General features: G+C 29.8%; 1 protein-coding gene across 1 annotated transcript in view; it reads right to left on the reverse strand.

Moving 5' to 3' along the window:
• Window positions 1–803: 803 nt before the first annotated feature.
• LOC107453886 (uncharacterized) overlaps window positions 804–15,939 on the reverse strand; it is a 158,509-nt gene continuing 143,373 nt past the window's right edge. Inside the window, exon 5 of the mRNA XM_071184266.2 lies at window positions 804–914. Coding sequence (XP_071040367.2) covers window positions 851–914 — 64 coding nt within the window. The 3' untranslated portion in view covers window positions 804–850. The remainder of the gene's footprint in view (window positions 915–15,939) is intronic.

Raw genomic sequence — 15,939 nt, forward strand, 5'->3', positions numbered from 1 at the left:
TTTCGAAGAGGTATTTGCTAAGTGAACTTCTATGGCACAATTATGAAAAAAACACAGCTTAGTTATAACGGCCATATTAATAACACCGTATATTCAGCTTAGTTATTAAGGTAATGTTAACAACGTAGTATTTTGGGAGAAGTTTGCGATTTTTAAAGTAGTCTCTGTAAATTAAACATACCAGGTAGTATAATTATATAAATAACATACTTTTGCTATTTTTAGATTTTTTTATTTTAAATAAAAGAAATATTTAAACAAAAGGTTATTAAATCATATCAAGGAAATACGGTTTGATATTTTAGTGTAGTATATTTGAAGCAGAAAAATGCATAAATTTAAAGAAGTTTATTAGACTATTAGTTAATCTTATTAGTCTCTATAATCCTAAAAGAATTCATATTTAACTTTTTAAAGTAGTTTTAGTAAGAGTTGTTTCTTTAATAAGCATATAAGATGGTATAACGCTATCAAGAGCATAATTTCGGTTTTTTAATGTAGTACATCTAAAGTATTTTACATTAAGTTAGAGTTCGAGCTATTATTTCAAATTATAAGCCCCTATAAACATAAAAAATAAATTTTTTACTTTTCTTAAATTTTTTAAAGTATTTTTCATTACCTTAAAATAGATTTTATTAAAGATATTAACTGCAGTAATTATCAAATATATATCTTTTAAATTTTGAAAAATTATCCTTAAAGTAGTTCAGACCGTTGCTGGTTTTCAACGTTTTTCTTTCCATGCAACGCAAATGAGGGTAAGTTCCATTAAAAGGTTCTTCACAAAGGCTAGTTTGCTCCAACGCGTGATCCAGAAGTTCTCTTATCTTCTGTGTTCGGTTCAAAATTACATGCCTACGGAATTGATCATTGAAAGTTGCAAACTCAGAATTGGATCAGCTGTTGAACACCTAGTTTGAAATAAAATTAATACATAAGACGATACAGCCACGGACAAAAAATCATTTTTTTTTTACTCTTTAAAGTAGTTCACATTGGTTTCTACATATATTAAACACATGAGACAGCATAAGCAAATAAATAATACATTAGTTAAGATGAGAATAAGTGCGAATTAATGAGTAAGAATACATTAGAATAAGTGAGTACGTATTATACATAAATCGATCTTAATGTACCATAAATGCAAAGAGTTAAAATGACATTTTCTAAAAAAAGCTACCTCACCCTGACGTTATCTAAGGGTTAATTTACAGATTTGAAGCTCAATGAAATACTTCCTTATGCTATTGTTAAAAATATTACTTGGAAAAATATTAATAATTTCAAAAATAGTTGATTTAAACGTGTGATTATGTTTATAGGAATTTGAAACATAAAATATCCAATAGAAGAAGCTGTTCTTTTCTGTTTGAAATTGGTATCCGTTCTTCAATCATTATTTTTTAATATATAAAAACGTATTCATAAACATCTAAACACTAAGAAGAAGAAAAATACTATCTACGCACTTATTCAGGCCAATAAATATAAATAGATAACGAAAAATTCTCATTACTAAGATAAGCAGATTATTGAATTTATAAAAGAATCTAACGTTTATAATATTCGAACGCTTTTATAAATATTGTTTACATTGCTATCGTCTGGAAAATCTTCCCCAGATGATATAGTTATATCTTTCTGGAAAAAATGAATTTCTCTCCTCAAATGCTACTTATCTGATCTTATTTAATTTCTTAACAAGTTTCTTTCTTTTTCGACTACGTTAGTTAAAGATTAAAACATATTTTAATGGCATTACTTATAGTTCAAAGTATCATAGATTGCTTATCATTTGGGTGCTCTAAAAACACGTGATTGTATTTAATTTTCAATTAATCTCTTCTAATCCTAGAAAGACAATTATTTTGTTGTTGTCTTTGAATTTGATTATATTGCCATTTAATCAAATATCAAGAGAAACAAACTCTCTGAAAATAATATTGAAACCCTCCGTTTAATTCCCTCTCAACTTAAATCATTTTTTTATCGCTTATTATTTTTTTAATTTGTTCCTTTTTATTGTTTTTTTTACCCATTGGTAAAATGGGTCTTGTTTTTGGTTTTATGGCGGGCGCACTTTATTTGGACGTCATCACACTTTTCAACTGTGTTTAAGAGTAGTAGTAAACAGTGCGCATGCGTCTTACTTGCGTTCGTTGCTATGGCGACGGCTGCTGTTTGATAATTTTTTAAATTCTTTTTCTTTTTCATTTTCATTTTCAACAGCAGTTATTGCATTTACATAATAATAATTTAAAGTATTTTAATATTTTTTTTTAAATTGACGTATAATTACTTTCTTGACGGTGATTTTAATATAAATATGAATACTTGAAGAAGCAAAAGTAGTTTGTGACGTCTTAAAACACGTAGATAGGGAGGATTTGAAAACCAATCCGACGACAAACATCAATTAAGACAGTTTTTGCAACTCATGCTTTGAAATGCTGTGGCGTTTATCGGAGTCAAACAAAAACAAAAAACAAGAAAAAAAATTGACCAGTGGGTAACCGGTGATTGCAATAAAGCAATCACAATTTATTTATTTACTGCTTTTTTTTTTGGAAAAAAAGTGTGATTTTTCGATGTAAGTATTTTTTTTGTATTGTTTTGTTTCTTATTTAATAAAATGTGATTAAGTAACTTATCTCTACATCTAATAATAGCTATTCGTAACTTTTGAGGCTCTAAAACAGTTTTTTTTTCTTTTGATACTAATTTTAAAGGAGATTATTTGAAACTAATAAAATTTATTTTGAGATTAATTAACCGAGCTTCTTCTTTTTCACAGCTATCTTTCATTTTGTTCCTATCTAATTATTTTTATGTTTTTGTTATGATTGTATTGCTAAAATTTGATGTATTTTATATAAAATATTTCTTTTGTATGATTTAAGCACAAAAAAAATCTCAAAATTACTAATATAAGGAATTATTTAATCACAAATAAGCTAAGTTTTCAAAGATATAAAAATAGCATATATTTATCATTAGTATTGTGAAAATTCCTTAAGAAAAGTGAATGAGGAGAATAAGAAATTCACTTTTTTCGGATCTTTTTTTATGTCAAAATAATCCTGTAAAGTAAATTCTTTGAACAAAATCTTCTTTGAAGTATTTTTTAGGTTTTCTCTTGCTTTTTATTTTAGTTGTTTTTTTCTCTCAAAAGCTATGCTGAATAAATTCAACTTTTGAGTCGGGTGGATTTTTTGATTCAGAATTGTACTTATTTATTTCATAAGTCATATTAATTAATACTTGGAAATAATGTTTTTTAATTAACTACTTAAATATTCTTTAATCAGTACGAAATCAAATTAACTTTAAAAGTTGAATTAAGATATTAAATTTAGTTTTCTAAAGGTTTCCAATGAAAATTGTTACATTATCTGCCATTCATGCGGTGAAGTTAAAATTATTTTTTCAATTATATTTCGTAAAAACTTTCAAACACTCATAATAATGATTTGTGGTATTTTAAAAATAAATATGTTTTATTTATCTTACTATTCGTAAATTTATATAGGATAAAATAATTTTTTTGAAAAAAAATCCGTTTTTTTAACAAAGTTCGTTTATGAATTTCTAAAGGCCAATTGAAATCATTTTTCAACTTAATAAAATGCAGAAAGTAGACATCATAAAGTAAAAAATAGATTAAAAAATTTAATTTAAAAAACTATTCAGACCTAAACAAATATATTCAAATAAAAAAAACATTTTGGTCTAGAAAGAAACAAGTTTAGTTTTAAACTAAAGAAATATTTCAAAGTTACAAAATTGTCTTTTACAACAGAACAAATCTTTTAAGACAGTAAATATTTTAGTTCGAGAATCAATGCTAAAATTTCTTTTCTTCAGTATTCCTTGGAGAGAAAAAATCAAATTTTATTTTTGTCCTAGTAGCTTTTTGTAGTGAAGTCATCTTTGATTAGAAAAAAATCTTTTAGACGTGCTTCGCGGGGAAGAAAAAATGTGATAAATGTAGACAACTTAGAAATTTAATCTGGTGAAGATTTCACAGATAACTATTTTCGAAAAGATCGATTTTCTTTAATCTTTTTTTTCTTCCTTTTCCTTTCCTGTTCCTCTTAGGGCTAGCAAATTTAAAATTTATTTATTGAAGAAAAGTTGAGGTCAGAATTGAAAGACGTAAATCTTTTTCCAAAGTAGATTCAGTGATGTTTAAATCAAATATATTGCCTCGATTGAAACAAATGTTGTAAGCAATTTTCTTTTTGCTATAGAGAAGCTTTAACTTAAGATATTCATACTAAAATATTTTCATTATTTGTTATTTTAATTATAGTTTTATATTTTATTAAATTCTATTTAGCTTATTATAGAAAAGAACATTATGAAATGAAATGTCTGTAGCTCATAGTAAAGGAATCATTATTTTCGATTTCAATGAAACAAAAGTACTGAGTTTGACATAAAAATTCGCACCAATTTTTGTTACATGTTGTATAGAGAATTCCGTACTAGAGAAAGCAAATTTATGAGCAGATATTATAAACTTCAAAAGTAAAAAAAAGTATTACTCCCAAGTAGAAATTTAAAAACAGCAACTGAACAAAAGCGTACATAATAAGATTTTAGGTAAAACTATACATGTTTCATCAGAACTATACACGCCTTCATTTGTCCTTGAGAACTCTACAAAAAGCCTTGATTGGGATGTTCAACCTCATCCATAATCTCTAACCGATCTCGTGCCTAAGATTTCCAGCTACTTCGTATTCAAGAAAATATGGATTTTTATGGTGGAGATAAGAAATTTTGTTTAAACATTCTCCGTTGACTAGGATTGACTTACTGAGATGTTGCAGCGAGCTATATCTGTCCAAAGAGATGCATAGTTCAGCAAAATTCTCTGAAGCACTTTCCCAAGACTTAAGGCCTACATTGATTGCCAGAAGTTTGTTCCTGTAGAAGGAACAGTGATTCGGATTAAGGGGCAGATTTTTTATTTTATAACCGTCGTTGAACAGTCAACCTAATTTTTTGTTTAGCGCGGTAGCCTTGTCATTTTAAACCATATTCAGAGGACAAGGGAACTCATGAATCAAGTATAGGAATAAATTTGCCTTCGTGTAGGGTTTTTTGATGGAACTAATCCACATTCATGTTACATGGAGAGAAAAACTACGAAAACATCACACGGTTGTTCTGACAAGAAGATTCTAACTCATGATCAGTCAACCACTGAGGATATTCTAAGTCAGCACTCTGATCGGTGCGAGCCGGGTGCGAAATTCGTTTAGACCAGTCATTTCTGGGATTCCAACCCGGTACATCTCAATAGAAAGCGAATGCTCTATCCCCTTAGCCACCACGGCTGTACGTTTGCAGATTTTATAATTTTATATCCTATAACCGTCGTTGAACAGCACACCCATTTTTTGCGACTACTAGTGTTTAACTACGTAGTCTTGTAATTTTGAACCCATTCCAGAAGACAAGGGAACTCCTGGATCAAGCATTGGTATGAATTTGCCTTCCTGGGGTACTTTTTGATGGAACTTACCCGCTTTTGCGTTACATGGAGAGCAAGACCACGAGAACTTCTCACGGTTACTTCTCAAGGAGACTTTAACCCATGATCCTCCTACCGCTGAAGATATTTCACGTTAGCACTGTAGTCAGTGCAAGCCGGATGCGGAATTCGTATCGACCAGCCATTACCGGGATTCGAACCCGGTTCACCTCATTGGAAGGCGAACGCTCTATTCCTTGAACCACCACGGCTCTACATTGATAGATTGCAAATTTTCCACAAGCGGTCTCTGTAATCATGCAAGGAACTGCAGGTTCAGTACTTTTACTGCTGTCGGTATAAATATTTATTGCACTTTTGAGGAATAGTGTTCATTTCTTCTTAAGCCAACTGTCTAAGATGGTCGGCAATAAAGTTTTGTTTGTTGATCATCATCATCATCATCATAGTTGGCCAGACAGCCCAATGTGAGCCAATGCCTTCCTCTGAAGATTTCTCCACGACGACTTCCGATTTGTTTGTTGATAGCTATGCAAAGGTTAAATCAAAAGTAAGCTCTAAGAATTTCCTCTGAAGGACTAAAGTAACATTGTAATGAGTGCGATTGCAATAAAGAAACTGAGATTCAATTAAAGTTAAAAACCATTTAATTCTATTAACTGCTGTAAACATTATTAAATATAGTAAAGGTTGAAAACATTAAAAAAGAGTGTCTCAATCTAAAATCCTTCTTAATATTTACTTCTTTAACTTCTCAGTAAATTTTTAAGATATAGAAAAAAATACAACAAAATATCGATTATAATTAGTTTGATTTTGCTTATCTAAATCTTGATATACGTCTTTTTGCATTTAGTCTTAAGTTTTAGCAAAATAAATATAGTAATATTTTTGTTAAAATAGTACACTCAACAATGAAACCTTTTTAAAGTGCTTCTTCTCGAAAAAGTAATTGCCATTTGGCTATTTCAAGAAAATGAGGAGTCTCCGAGTTCCAAGAAATTATCTTAATGGTTTGGGTGGGAGCAGCTTACTTTTCAAGAAAACAATTCCAAGTAATATTTTTTTTCTCTTTTTGTTTCTTTTTTTTAAAATTAGAAAGAGAAGTTTACTCGGAAAGAAGACAAGTAAGGACTCTTAGAAGTGATTTCAAAATCATTTCTGGTAGAAGTCAGGATTTAATTAACATTTTTCAAGATGACATTTTTGTTTACGTTCTTTCAAATAAAAAAAATAAATGCTTTTTGCTGACGTATTTGCTTTCATTTACATGCTTTGTGTGCATTTTAATTTTTAACAATTTCTCTCTGAGAATAATATTTTAAAAATAACTCTTCGTCGCGGATGTTAAACCATTTCCTTTTTATGCAGTTTATTTCTAAATATCCACTAAAAAATAACGCTCTTAATATGCACTCCAAAGAAAAAATATATTTCAGAATTTTTTAATTATACAAAAAAGTCTAATAGTTACCAAAAAAATCAGGTCGAGTATCTGATTTATATTAGTATAAAAATATGAAATACAAGAAAAGTAATTTGATTTTTTTTTCATTTATATTCAAAGATTTATCAATAACAGATTCTGTAAATTACAGAAATTTCTTTAATGAATAAATGTTCCTCTTAAATCTAACTGCAAATAAGTGCAAATTTTAAGTATTGTTTGGAAGTGAGCTGTGTTTGGAATATTTTTCCTTTGACGTAGACACCGAGGTTTCATGCTTTATTTCATAACTATATATTATTAAAATGCTAAATATAATATTTTCACTTATTTTGACTTAAACTAATACAAAATAATGATAAAAGTGTAAAAAATGTACTTAGAAAAGTTCTGCTTCAAATAAATAGAGAAATTATTTTTAAAATAGAAACATCCTCTATGTTTTGAGCACAAATTAGAAGTTAACAGTGCCTTTTACCCTTCAATTAACAACACTTGACTATCGGGATAAGAAACTCACATTCACGCATAAATGACAGTGTCTCAGAGCTGCTTAGCACTAAGTGTTTAGCCTAGTGTTTATCAGCCCTTACGATAGATGGCACCACAAGATAAACTAATTAACACTAAATTGCCTAAGGAAGTCATTTTGACTGCTTTTAATTCCAATTAGAAAAACAATGATGCATATAATGACACAATTTCTTAGAATTTTGTGACTTTTCGTAGAACATATAATTTTTTTATTGTTAATATTTACTAATAACTTGTTATATAACTGTAAATAACATAAAAAATGTTAAAAATTAATTTTAAATAAATTAATTTACGCATTCACAATCCAGTCATTTTGACTGCTTTTGGGCAATATAGGTATATACTAGGTTTCAGTCTATTGACGGTTTATTTGAGAAAATAATAAATTTGACAATCATAATTATTTCCATTACCGAAAGCAAAACCTATAGCCTAAATCTAAAGACCAGTCAAGTTTCATTTTTATGGTTACTATTTGTAAGCAGTTAGAAAACCGTAAAATTTTGAATTCACGTTTTTTTTAAACATACTAGCTGTGAACTTAACCCATAAAGGTTAATAAATGGTTCCATTTATAAACTGTACGAACAAGATATTTAATAGTATTTAAATTTCTTATCTGTGTTTAAACAATAATTCAAACGGCATGTGTGTTTCAAATAAATAGCAATTTAAAACTAAAACAAATGTTCACTAACACATATTTATACTATATACTTATTAAATTGCTCTTAATTGTATACTTATCAACACATTTGTAAAATTAGAAGCTAATAAGAATCAAAAAAGAACTAAATTAATTTTGATACAATGTCAATTTCTATATACTTAAGCCTTTTATTATTACGCAAGTTTAGTAATAACTGTCATCTGATCTTCGTTAATACATGCTTTTATTTTCTAAACACAGATTATTAATTATAATTGAGGATGAACAGAACATTGCACGAATGTAAGTTAATTTTATGTGTCATAAAGCTTACAAAATTTAAAACCCTATCTTATTCCCAAGATATTAAAGACAAGAAGATATTTTAAATGAAGCTCTTTATAATGAATATGAGCTTCTTTTCTAAGAATTAAATATCTCTTAAACTCAATCTTTTAAATTTCGTTATTAACATTTACGTAACTGGTGAGTAGAACAAATAATGTTTACAGATTATCAAATCAATTAAACATTTTTATTTCGTTTTGTTTATCAAGAGAAACATAATTTTGATCTTAAAGTGGAAGATTAACTGTGTGATTTTAATCAATTTAAAGGATTAGAAACAGTAGAGGTTGAAAAGATTCAGATTATAGATAGATAGATTAGATTTCAAATAAAATTTAAGCTTTATCTATTTTAACTACTTCAAAAATGTGTAGAATATGTACTATTCATTAAAACTTGATTATGTCCAAAACATCATAAGTACTTTAAATCATATTTAAATTTCACTAATTGAAGCAAGGAAACATTTGTACAAGGTATAAAATAAAATTTTAACCTCTTAACTTTTGATCTAATGATTGTAATTTCATATATTAAATACATTCTTAATAGTTAAAGGAATTGATCTGAAATATGTTAGTTAATTATTACTGACGTTATAATTACGAACTAATACTCATAATGTATTTTATCAAAAAAGTACCTTCTTTAAAGATTCGAGTATTTAGTCTTTAAACTATATGTGGTAATCACAATTTGGAATATATGGCAATAGTTTAATTGGGAGAATGATCGAAAGTTTGAAAGACATTTTAATTTTACTTATACTTGAATATTTCGCAACGTTTGTGCGACTACGTAAGAAAATCAAAAACGCAATGCACCTTATAATAAAAGTAGTTTATTTATATATTAAATATATATTTTTATAAAATATTAAATAAAAAAATTTATATATAAATTTATTATTTTTTATATCAATAATTTTAAAAAGACTCGTTAGGCATATAAATTTTTATATTACTTTAAACAACTTAATTTTAAATTAGAAATATGAGCAGAATCAAGATAATGGGAAGATTTGAAAAGCAAAAACAATTTTTATTATTTTCGATACTCAATTTATTATTTAGAAACTATTCAGCTGATTTCGTTCAAACCTTTCATTTTGACACTAATCAAAATGAGGTAAAAGATTCAATACCTCTGAAGTAAAATAAAAATTCTGAATAGAAATGATTAAAAACTGTTTTTTCCTGCAATTATCTTCAGACTATGATGTTTTATAGGTGTGGCCAAAAAAAATATTTGCTTTAATAATTCTGGAGATATAGAGACATGTGTGAAAAGTAGAATTTGCATCATAGTGCTCAGACTTTTGGTCACTTTTTTTACTATAGAGGACGTAATTTCCTGTTTGCGGCTGCTATACAGGGTTATTCAAGCGTTTCGAAGCGTTATAGTAAAAAAATTGAAGACGAATATGGCAAAAAAGAATATATGAAATTTTTCCGAAAGTATTCAAGTTTTAATTTAAGCAGTTGCCGGTAGATGGCAGTAACATGTACCACTGAAGCCATTTGTAGTAAGCATAAGGTTGTAGTAGAGAGGGAATTATGAATAACCCTGTATTTTGAGGGTAAAAAATCAGAATTTGTTGGAGGTATATATTTATTATGAGAATATGGATCCCACTTTAATGTTCATCAATGCCTTGTAATTTTCACTTTAATGACTTGTAATTTTAAACCCAATTCGGAAGACAAGGGAACTACTGGATCAAGTATTGGGAGAAATTTGCCTTCATGGAGAATACTTTTTGATGGAACTAATCAGCATCGCATAAACCGCACATGGACATTAAACCACGAAAACCTCCAACGATCAGCCTGATGGCAAGGGGACTCTAGTCCATGATCCGTCTACCACTGGATATATTTTACGTCAGTACTGTGGTCGGGGCAAGCTGGATCCAGCCATCACTGCGATTCGAACCGCGCTTTATCCCCAGAGCTATCACGGCCCTGGTTGGTTGATTGGACGCCTTAGTTTGTCCAAAGGTGGACTACACACTTTTGACCATTTCGTGGTCCGAATAAAGGTCTCCGTAAGAAGAGACGCTGATTGGCCGCATTTCCGCCAGGATGACCAGACAAGCAAAGAAAGGTCAACTATTAAAAAAATTGAAATAATCTGACTAACTCTACTTTGCTTTGTGAAGATTAATTTAGTTTCAGTTTACATAATCGCGATAACGCAAATTTATTTTTACTTTAAGTGAAATATTATCTCTAAATTAAATAAGTTGGTATAAATACTAATTTATTGTAATATTCTTATAACGATATAGGGCAAAAATATCTGTGTGCGTAATAAAATATAAATTAAATAAATATTCAAGCATGAAATGTAAACAAAACGTAAATTTTTTTAACAAATACTAGAATTGTAGCTACTAATCCTTCATTCTTTGTTATTATTTTCTATTAAAAAAATCCTTGTTGTAATCAGAAAGCTTAGGAAATGAGTTTCGTACAACAAAATCTTAAAGTCAAAGCAATCTTACTTGTCTCTATTTTTATTTTAGAAAAATGCACAATCTACTATAAGTTTTGATAACAAAGGAAAGGTTAGAAAGGCTATTTTACTAGCAAATAACGAAGAAACAATGTTTATTTTTTTTATTTTTTTTGTATTAACAATTTCTTATGTAAACCTCTTCGAAAATGAAATCAGATAAATAAATATGTAGAACTAGTGAATTACAACATTTTGTACTTTTTTGGCTTCATTTGTTAGAACAACAAATAGTGAATTTATTTTTTTACAAGTATAGTCCTTAAAAACATTTTTTCGGGTGAGGATTACGGAGCATCTTGAAATTTTAATCATCAATTTATAAAAATTAACTAAAATTACACAAATAAAATATAAAATACTTATGGACAAATTTAAAACAAAGATTATTTTCGCAAACAAATAACTTTTTTCTAAAATAAGGAATCTAAGAGAGACCAAATTAAATGCTGCAAAGCCGGGAATCCGTATTTGCAAACGTAATCTCTAAAATGAGAAAAGCAGATTTGAAAATCCCACATGTAAGCCCGTTTGACAGAAGCAATTATCATCGATTGTTGCCGCTAATGCCGTTCTAATACATCCCAAATGTAGAATTATGTTTGAGATTGACTAAGATCAGCAGAACATTTTGGTTCAAGTAATATAAATATAGTGTTTAAAATCTTTCGAATTAATTTTGCAAAACTACTTATCATTAAATGTTTTGTTTTTTATTCTTTAAATTTGAATCAGTCAACGACAAAATAATGATTTATTTGAGAAGAGGCTAATCAATAATATACACTTCTATGAATTATTTTTATCTAACAAACCGTGTATGTTAACAAAAGCATTTTTAAATAGATCATTAACGTGGTTAACTATTTTCACAAAAATAAAGAAATTTGATTAAAAATTTGAATTCCATTACTTTTTCTTAAATATCTGAGGTAAAAAATAATTATAGAGAAAATAAGCATGATAAAGAAAGATTTTTATAAGGATAGTTGTTTTTTGTTAGCGTTTGTTGTTACAAATGCCACTTACCAATATCAGCAAACCTGCTAGAAATCAAGCGAATTTTAAGGCTGAGTGTGCTCATCTTGTTTTTAGTGGCGCCATCTATGGCAAAGAATGTGATTTTGCCTCACACATACGTCACAGAGAGGACTCATTCCCACACCATCCAATCATCCGCAGATTGTTATTTTGATCTGGACCAGATAACGATCAGTCTCTAATTCAGAACCCTTAGAGGTATTAAATTGTTATGAGAACTTGGAGGATTTTGTGACCCCAACTGATTTAACGTGTGCAGTCCCTATTTAATGAACAGGATTCAGTCTGCCTGCTGGATTTTAACTCCCATTTTCACGAACAAGAGTCCGACATCCTACCAACCCGGTCATCCCGGTCCTTTGTGTTTAAAGATATTAAACTAAAGAAAAATGATAGAAACACAAATTAAAGTAATTTCGATCATTATAGTCATTCAAGTTTTGATATTTACAAGTCGAAATTCTATTCTTTAACTTTTAAACGAATAGTACAGAAAATTGCTCTTTGATTATTACTTTAAAACATATATTTTCATCTAAAAGTTTATTATTTTCTCTCATCAACTTATAAAACGAAATATTCCTTATTTGTTGTTGTTGTTATTGTTATATATATATATATATATCGCTTATGGGCTGCAATATTCGCACAACTCATAATTCAACTTGAAGGTTATTTTCGTTTAAGCAAACTAAAACATTGCTTATGCATTTTCCTTAGCAATGAAAACTTTAAACCCACTTATCTCAAAACATGATTTTTTATGTTGTGCCGCTATTGCAGCCCATGAGCGATATTATATATATATATAAACTGGTTTTTCAAACGTAGCTTTGAAAACTATACGGTGACAGGGACCATTCGTAAATTATGTCGCGCATTTTTTTCAACTATTTTGTCCCCTCCTGTCAAAAATAAAAATTTGCGCTAATAGAAATAATTGTCAGAATGAAACGAAACTTTTCATACCTAAGTAGAAAGTTGATATAAGTAAGTGATTAAAATAATTAAATCAAAATAATCATTTATTGCCAGAAAAATACAAATGAGGGGAGGTTTTAGTATCCTCTTTGGTCACTTCAGGCGCGAATACAGGATGTGATACGGTCGAAAATTGAGACATGCACGCGCCTATTGATGACCTACATCTTCTCGTTCAACAGTTTCTATAAAATACCACCAAATCGACTAAATTCGGAGGCTGTCCAACTTGCTGTGGGTCCCCAATATAATCGTTCGCTGACAAATCAGGAGATCACGCAGGCCAACGAAGGGTGGTATTACGTTAGACTGTGACATCCTTTCTGTGAATGTCAGAGTATTGTCTTATTGAAAATGGCTCCAGAGAGCCCTGCCATGAGTGGTAACACGTATGGCTAAAGGATGTCTCCTCTTTGTATCCTAGCGCCATGGATCAATAAAAAGAATGAATGTGTGTCCTATGCGACGTCACCCCGTGCCATAACTCCAGCTGTAGAACAGTTGTACTGCCGTTCAGTGTAGACAGGATTGATAAGTTCACCCTAAGCAATCCCCACTCGTACCCTATGGTCATAACAGTCAAAATTAGATTTAGAGTCATCGCTAAAAACGTTTTCGCTAGCAGTCCAATCGCGCCCGAGAGCGATACCACAACAAATGGAGACAACGGTCGGTGGGTGCAATCCTGTCTACGCTCTACTGCAATATACCACCACGATGCCATCGTATCCGGTTCATGATTACCCCTAGTATTGAACCACGGCGCAATGTCAGGCCAGTGGTACGTTCGGGACATCCTTCAACCCACATATGTTGCCACGCATAGTAGAATTTTCATGGTTGGTAAGGCACTGGGCCCATGTCCAAGAGCTCGTGGGTTCGATCTCCGCAGGCCGAATACTCCCCGTGTAGTAAATAGTTAATCTCTCGAGTCGCAAAGTTCTCTATATTCCCATGACAAATCAATACTTCAGGGGGTACTGAACCAGGAGTTTCCTTGTCTTCTAGATTGGTTCAAAATTACAAGGTTACGGAGTTGAACATTAGTAGTCGTAAACCCAAAATCGGGTGGGCTGTTCAACGACGGATATGAAATAAAAATATAAAAAACAATGAGGTGAACCGGGTTCGAATACAGTTGATAGCAGGTTGATACGAATTTCGCACCTGGCTTGCACCGACCACAGTGATGATGTAAAATATCCTCAGTGGTAGACGGATCATGGGTTAGAGTCCCCTTGCCGTGAGGCTAACCGTGGGAGGTTCTCGTGGTCTCCTTCTCCGTGGTCTATATTAAATAGAGGTTATGAAGTGGAACATTTTTTTTAATTTTCATTGTTTATGTTCTTAATTATATTAGCAGTTTCCTTCTGAAGAAGAGCAGAAACAAAGAAATAAAAATTATGCAGAAACAAAGAAATACAACCGAAACATACAACCGAAGTAAATAGCATAAAACACTTGATTTTGCACTTTATCCGATCACCTAGTAGTAGATGTGAAAATTTGCTAGATAGCGTGCGCATTAACAGTTTTTTAGCTTCTGCAGTTATAAACTAAAGAGCAGGAAACAATGAATAAAATTTTATAAGGAAACTCTTTTCATGTGGATTAAAAAGGATAGAATAATTCTTTTTTTTTCACATAAAAATAAAAGAAATAAAGCGCGTCACTTTTAAAATAAGCTCCCATTATCACCGAAAATTCCTTCCCACGTGTTTCAAAAGTGGTGCATCAAAAAAAAAAATCGCTTTTTCAAACCACTTGAAAACGTAGTTCGTAAAACTTCGACTTCATTTTAATTATTTTATCTCTATACTACAACTCAATAATAATTTTTTAAAAAATGAGCAACGTCTAAAAGATCGATTTCTTTCTAGTTTCATTTATCCACAACTAATACTTGAGTTATTATTGACTCCAAAACAATTTTCCATTAAATCTGTTTTCTTATCATATCCCTCCAGGGAACGATACGTTCCTTTCCTCTCTTTACAGCTGAATAAATTCCGACAAATCTCCATTTTATACCAGGAGGCAATTTCTTTAAATCCCCAAGAAGCAAATAGCGTTTTAAAGGATCAACAAACAGTACTTTCTCAACTAAGAATGGTATTCCTGATATCTTTTGGCATTATTTTCATTTTTACCTTCGGCGTTACTTTCATTTTTCATTGAATACCTGATAATCTAAAATGCATTTTCCTGATTTTTTTAAATAAATAATGAATAAGTACCCAAAATAAGTCCCTCTAACTTCTGATCTAAGTTTTATTTTATTTTAACTTCTAAGAGGCAAATTTAATGTTTCGAGAGGAACTAGTAAATATTCTAATAAATAAGGCAGATTTTTACAGCATTTTATTTTTGAACTCTTTTTTTTTTTAATTTTTTTTTATCTGCGGTATTTAGGAGATTATTTGGAGTAATGAAAAGTAGATTATTAGAGGGTTTAAAAATTTAGGTTGAAAATGTCCAATCATAAAATATACGGTAAATCATCTATTACCATACAGCCCTAACTTATGAGTTTTGTGTACCCTTTCTAAATTTTTCGCAACACTTGTGTACCACTGATAAGAAAATTAATGTATTTTTTTCTAAAATATGTTATTTAAAAATATGTGATTGTATTTTCCTAAAAATATCATTATTACGTGTTGTAGATACTAACCAGCCATCCATATTCCATGTTAGGGATAAAAATTATATTTTATAAAAATAATCAAAATAAGTAGAATTTATTACAAACCTTTACTATAAGAAAATGGCACAAAAGTTAAAAGCTACAACTGGCGGTTGACACCACTAGTTATTAATTATTAACTCTGCAAAAAATAGCCAATAGAAAAAAACGTAATCGTAAATTTTCATGGCTAGCTTTGTTTTTATAAAATATTTTGTTGAAAT

This window comes from Parasteatoda tepidariorum, chromosome 10 (assembly GCF_982258835.1).
Source record: "Parasteatoda tepidariorum strain Cologne lab strain chromosome 10, Ptep-v5.0, whole genome shotgun sequence".
NCBI classification, from domain to species: domain Eukaryota; kingdom Metazoa; phylum Arthropoda; class Arachnida; order Araneae; family Theridiidae; genus Parasteatoda; species Parasteatoda tepidariorum.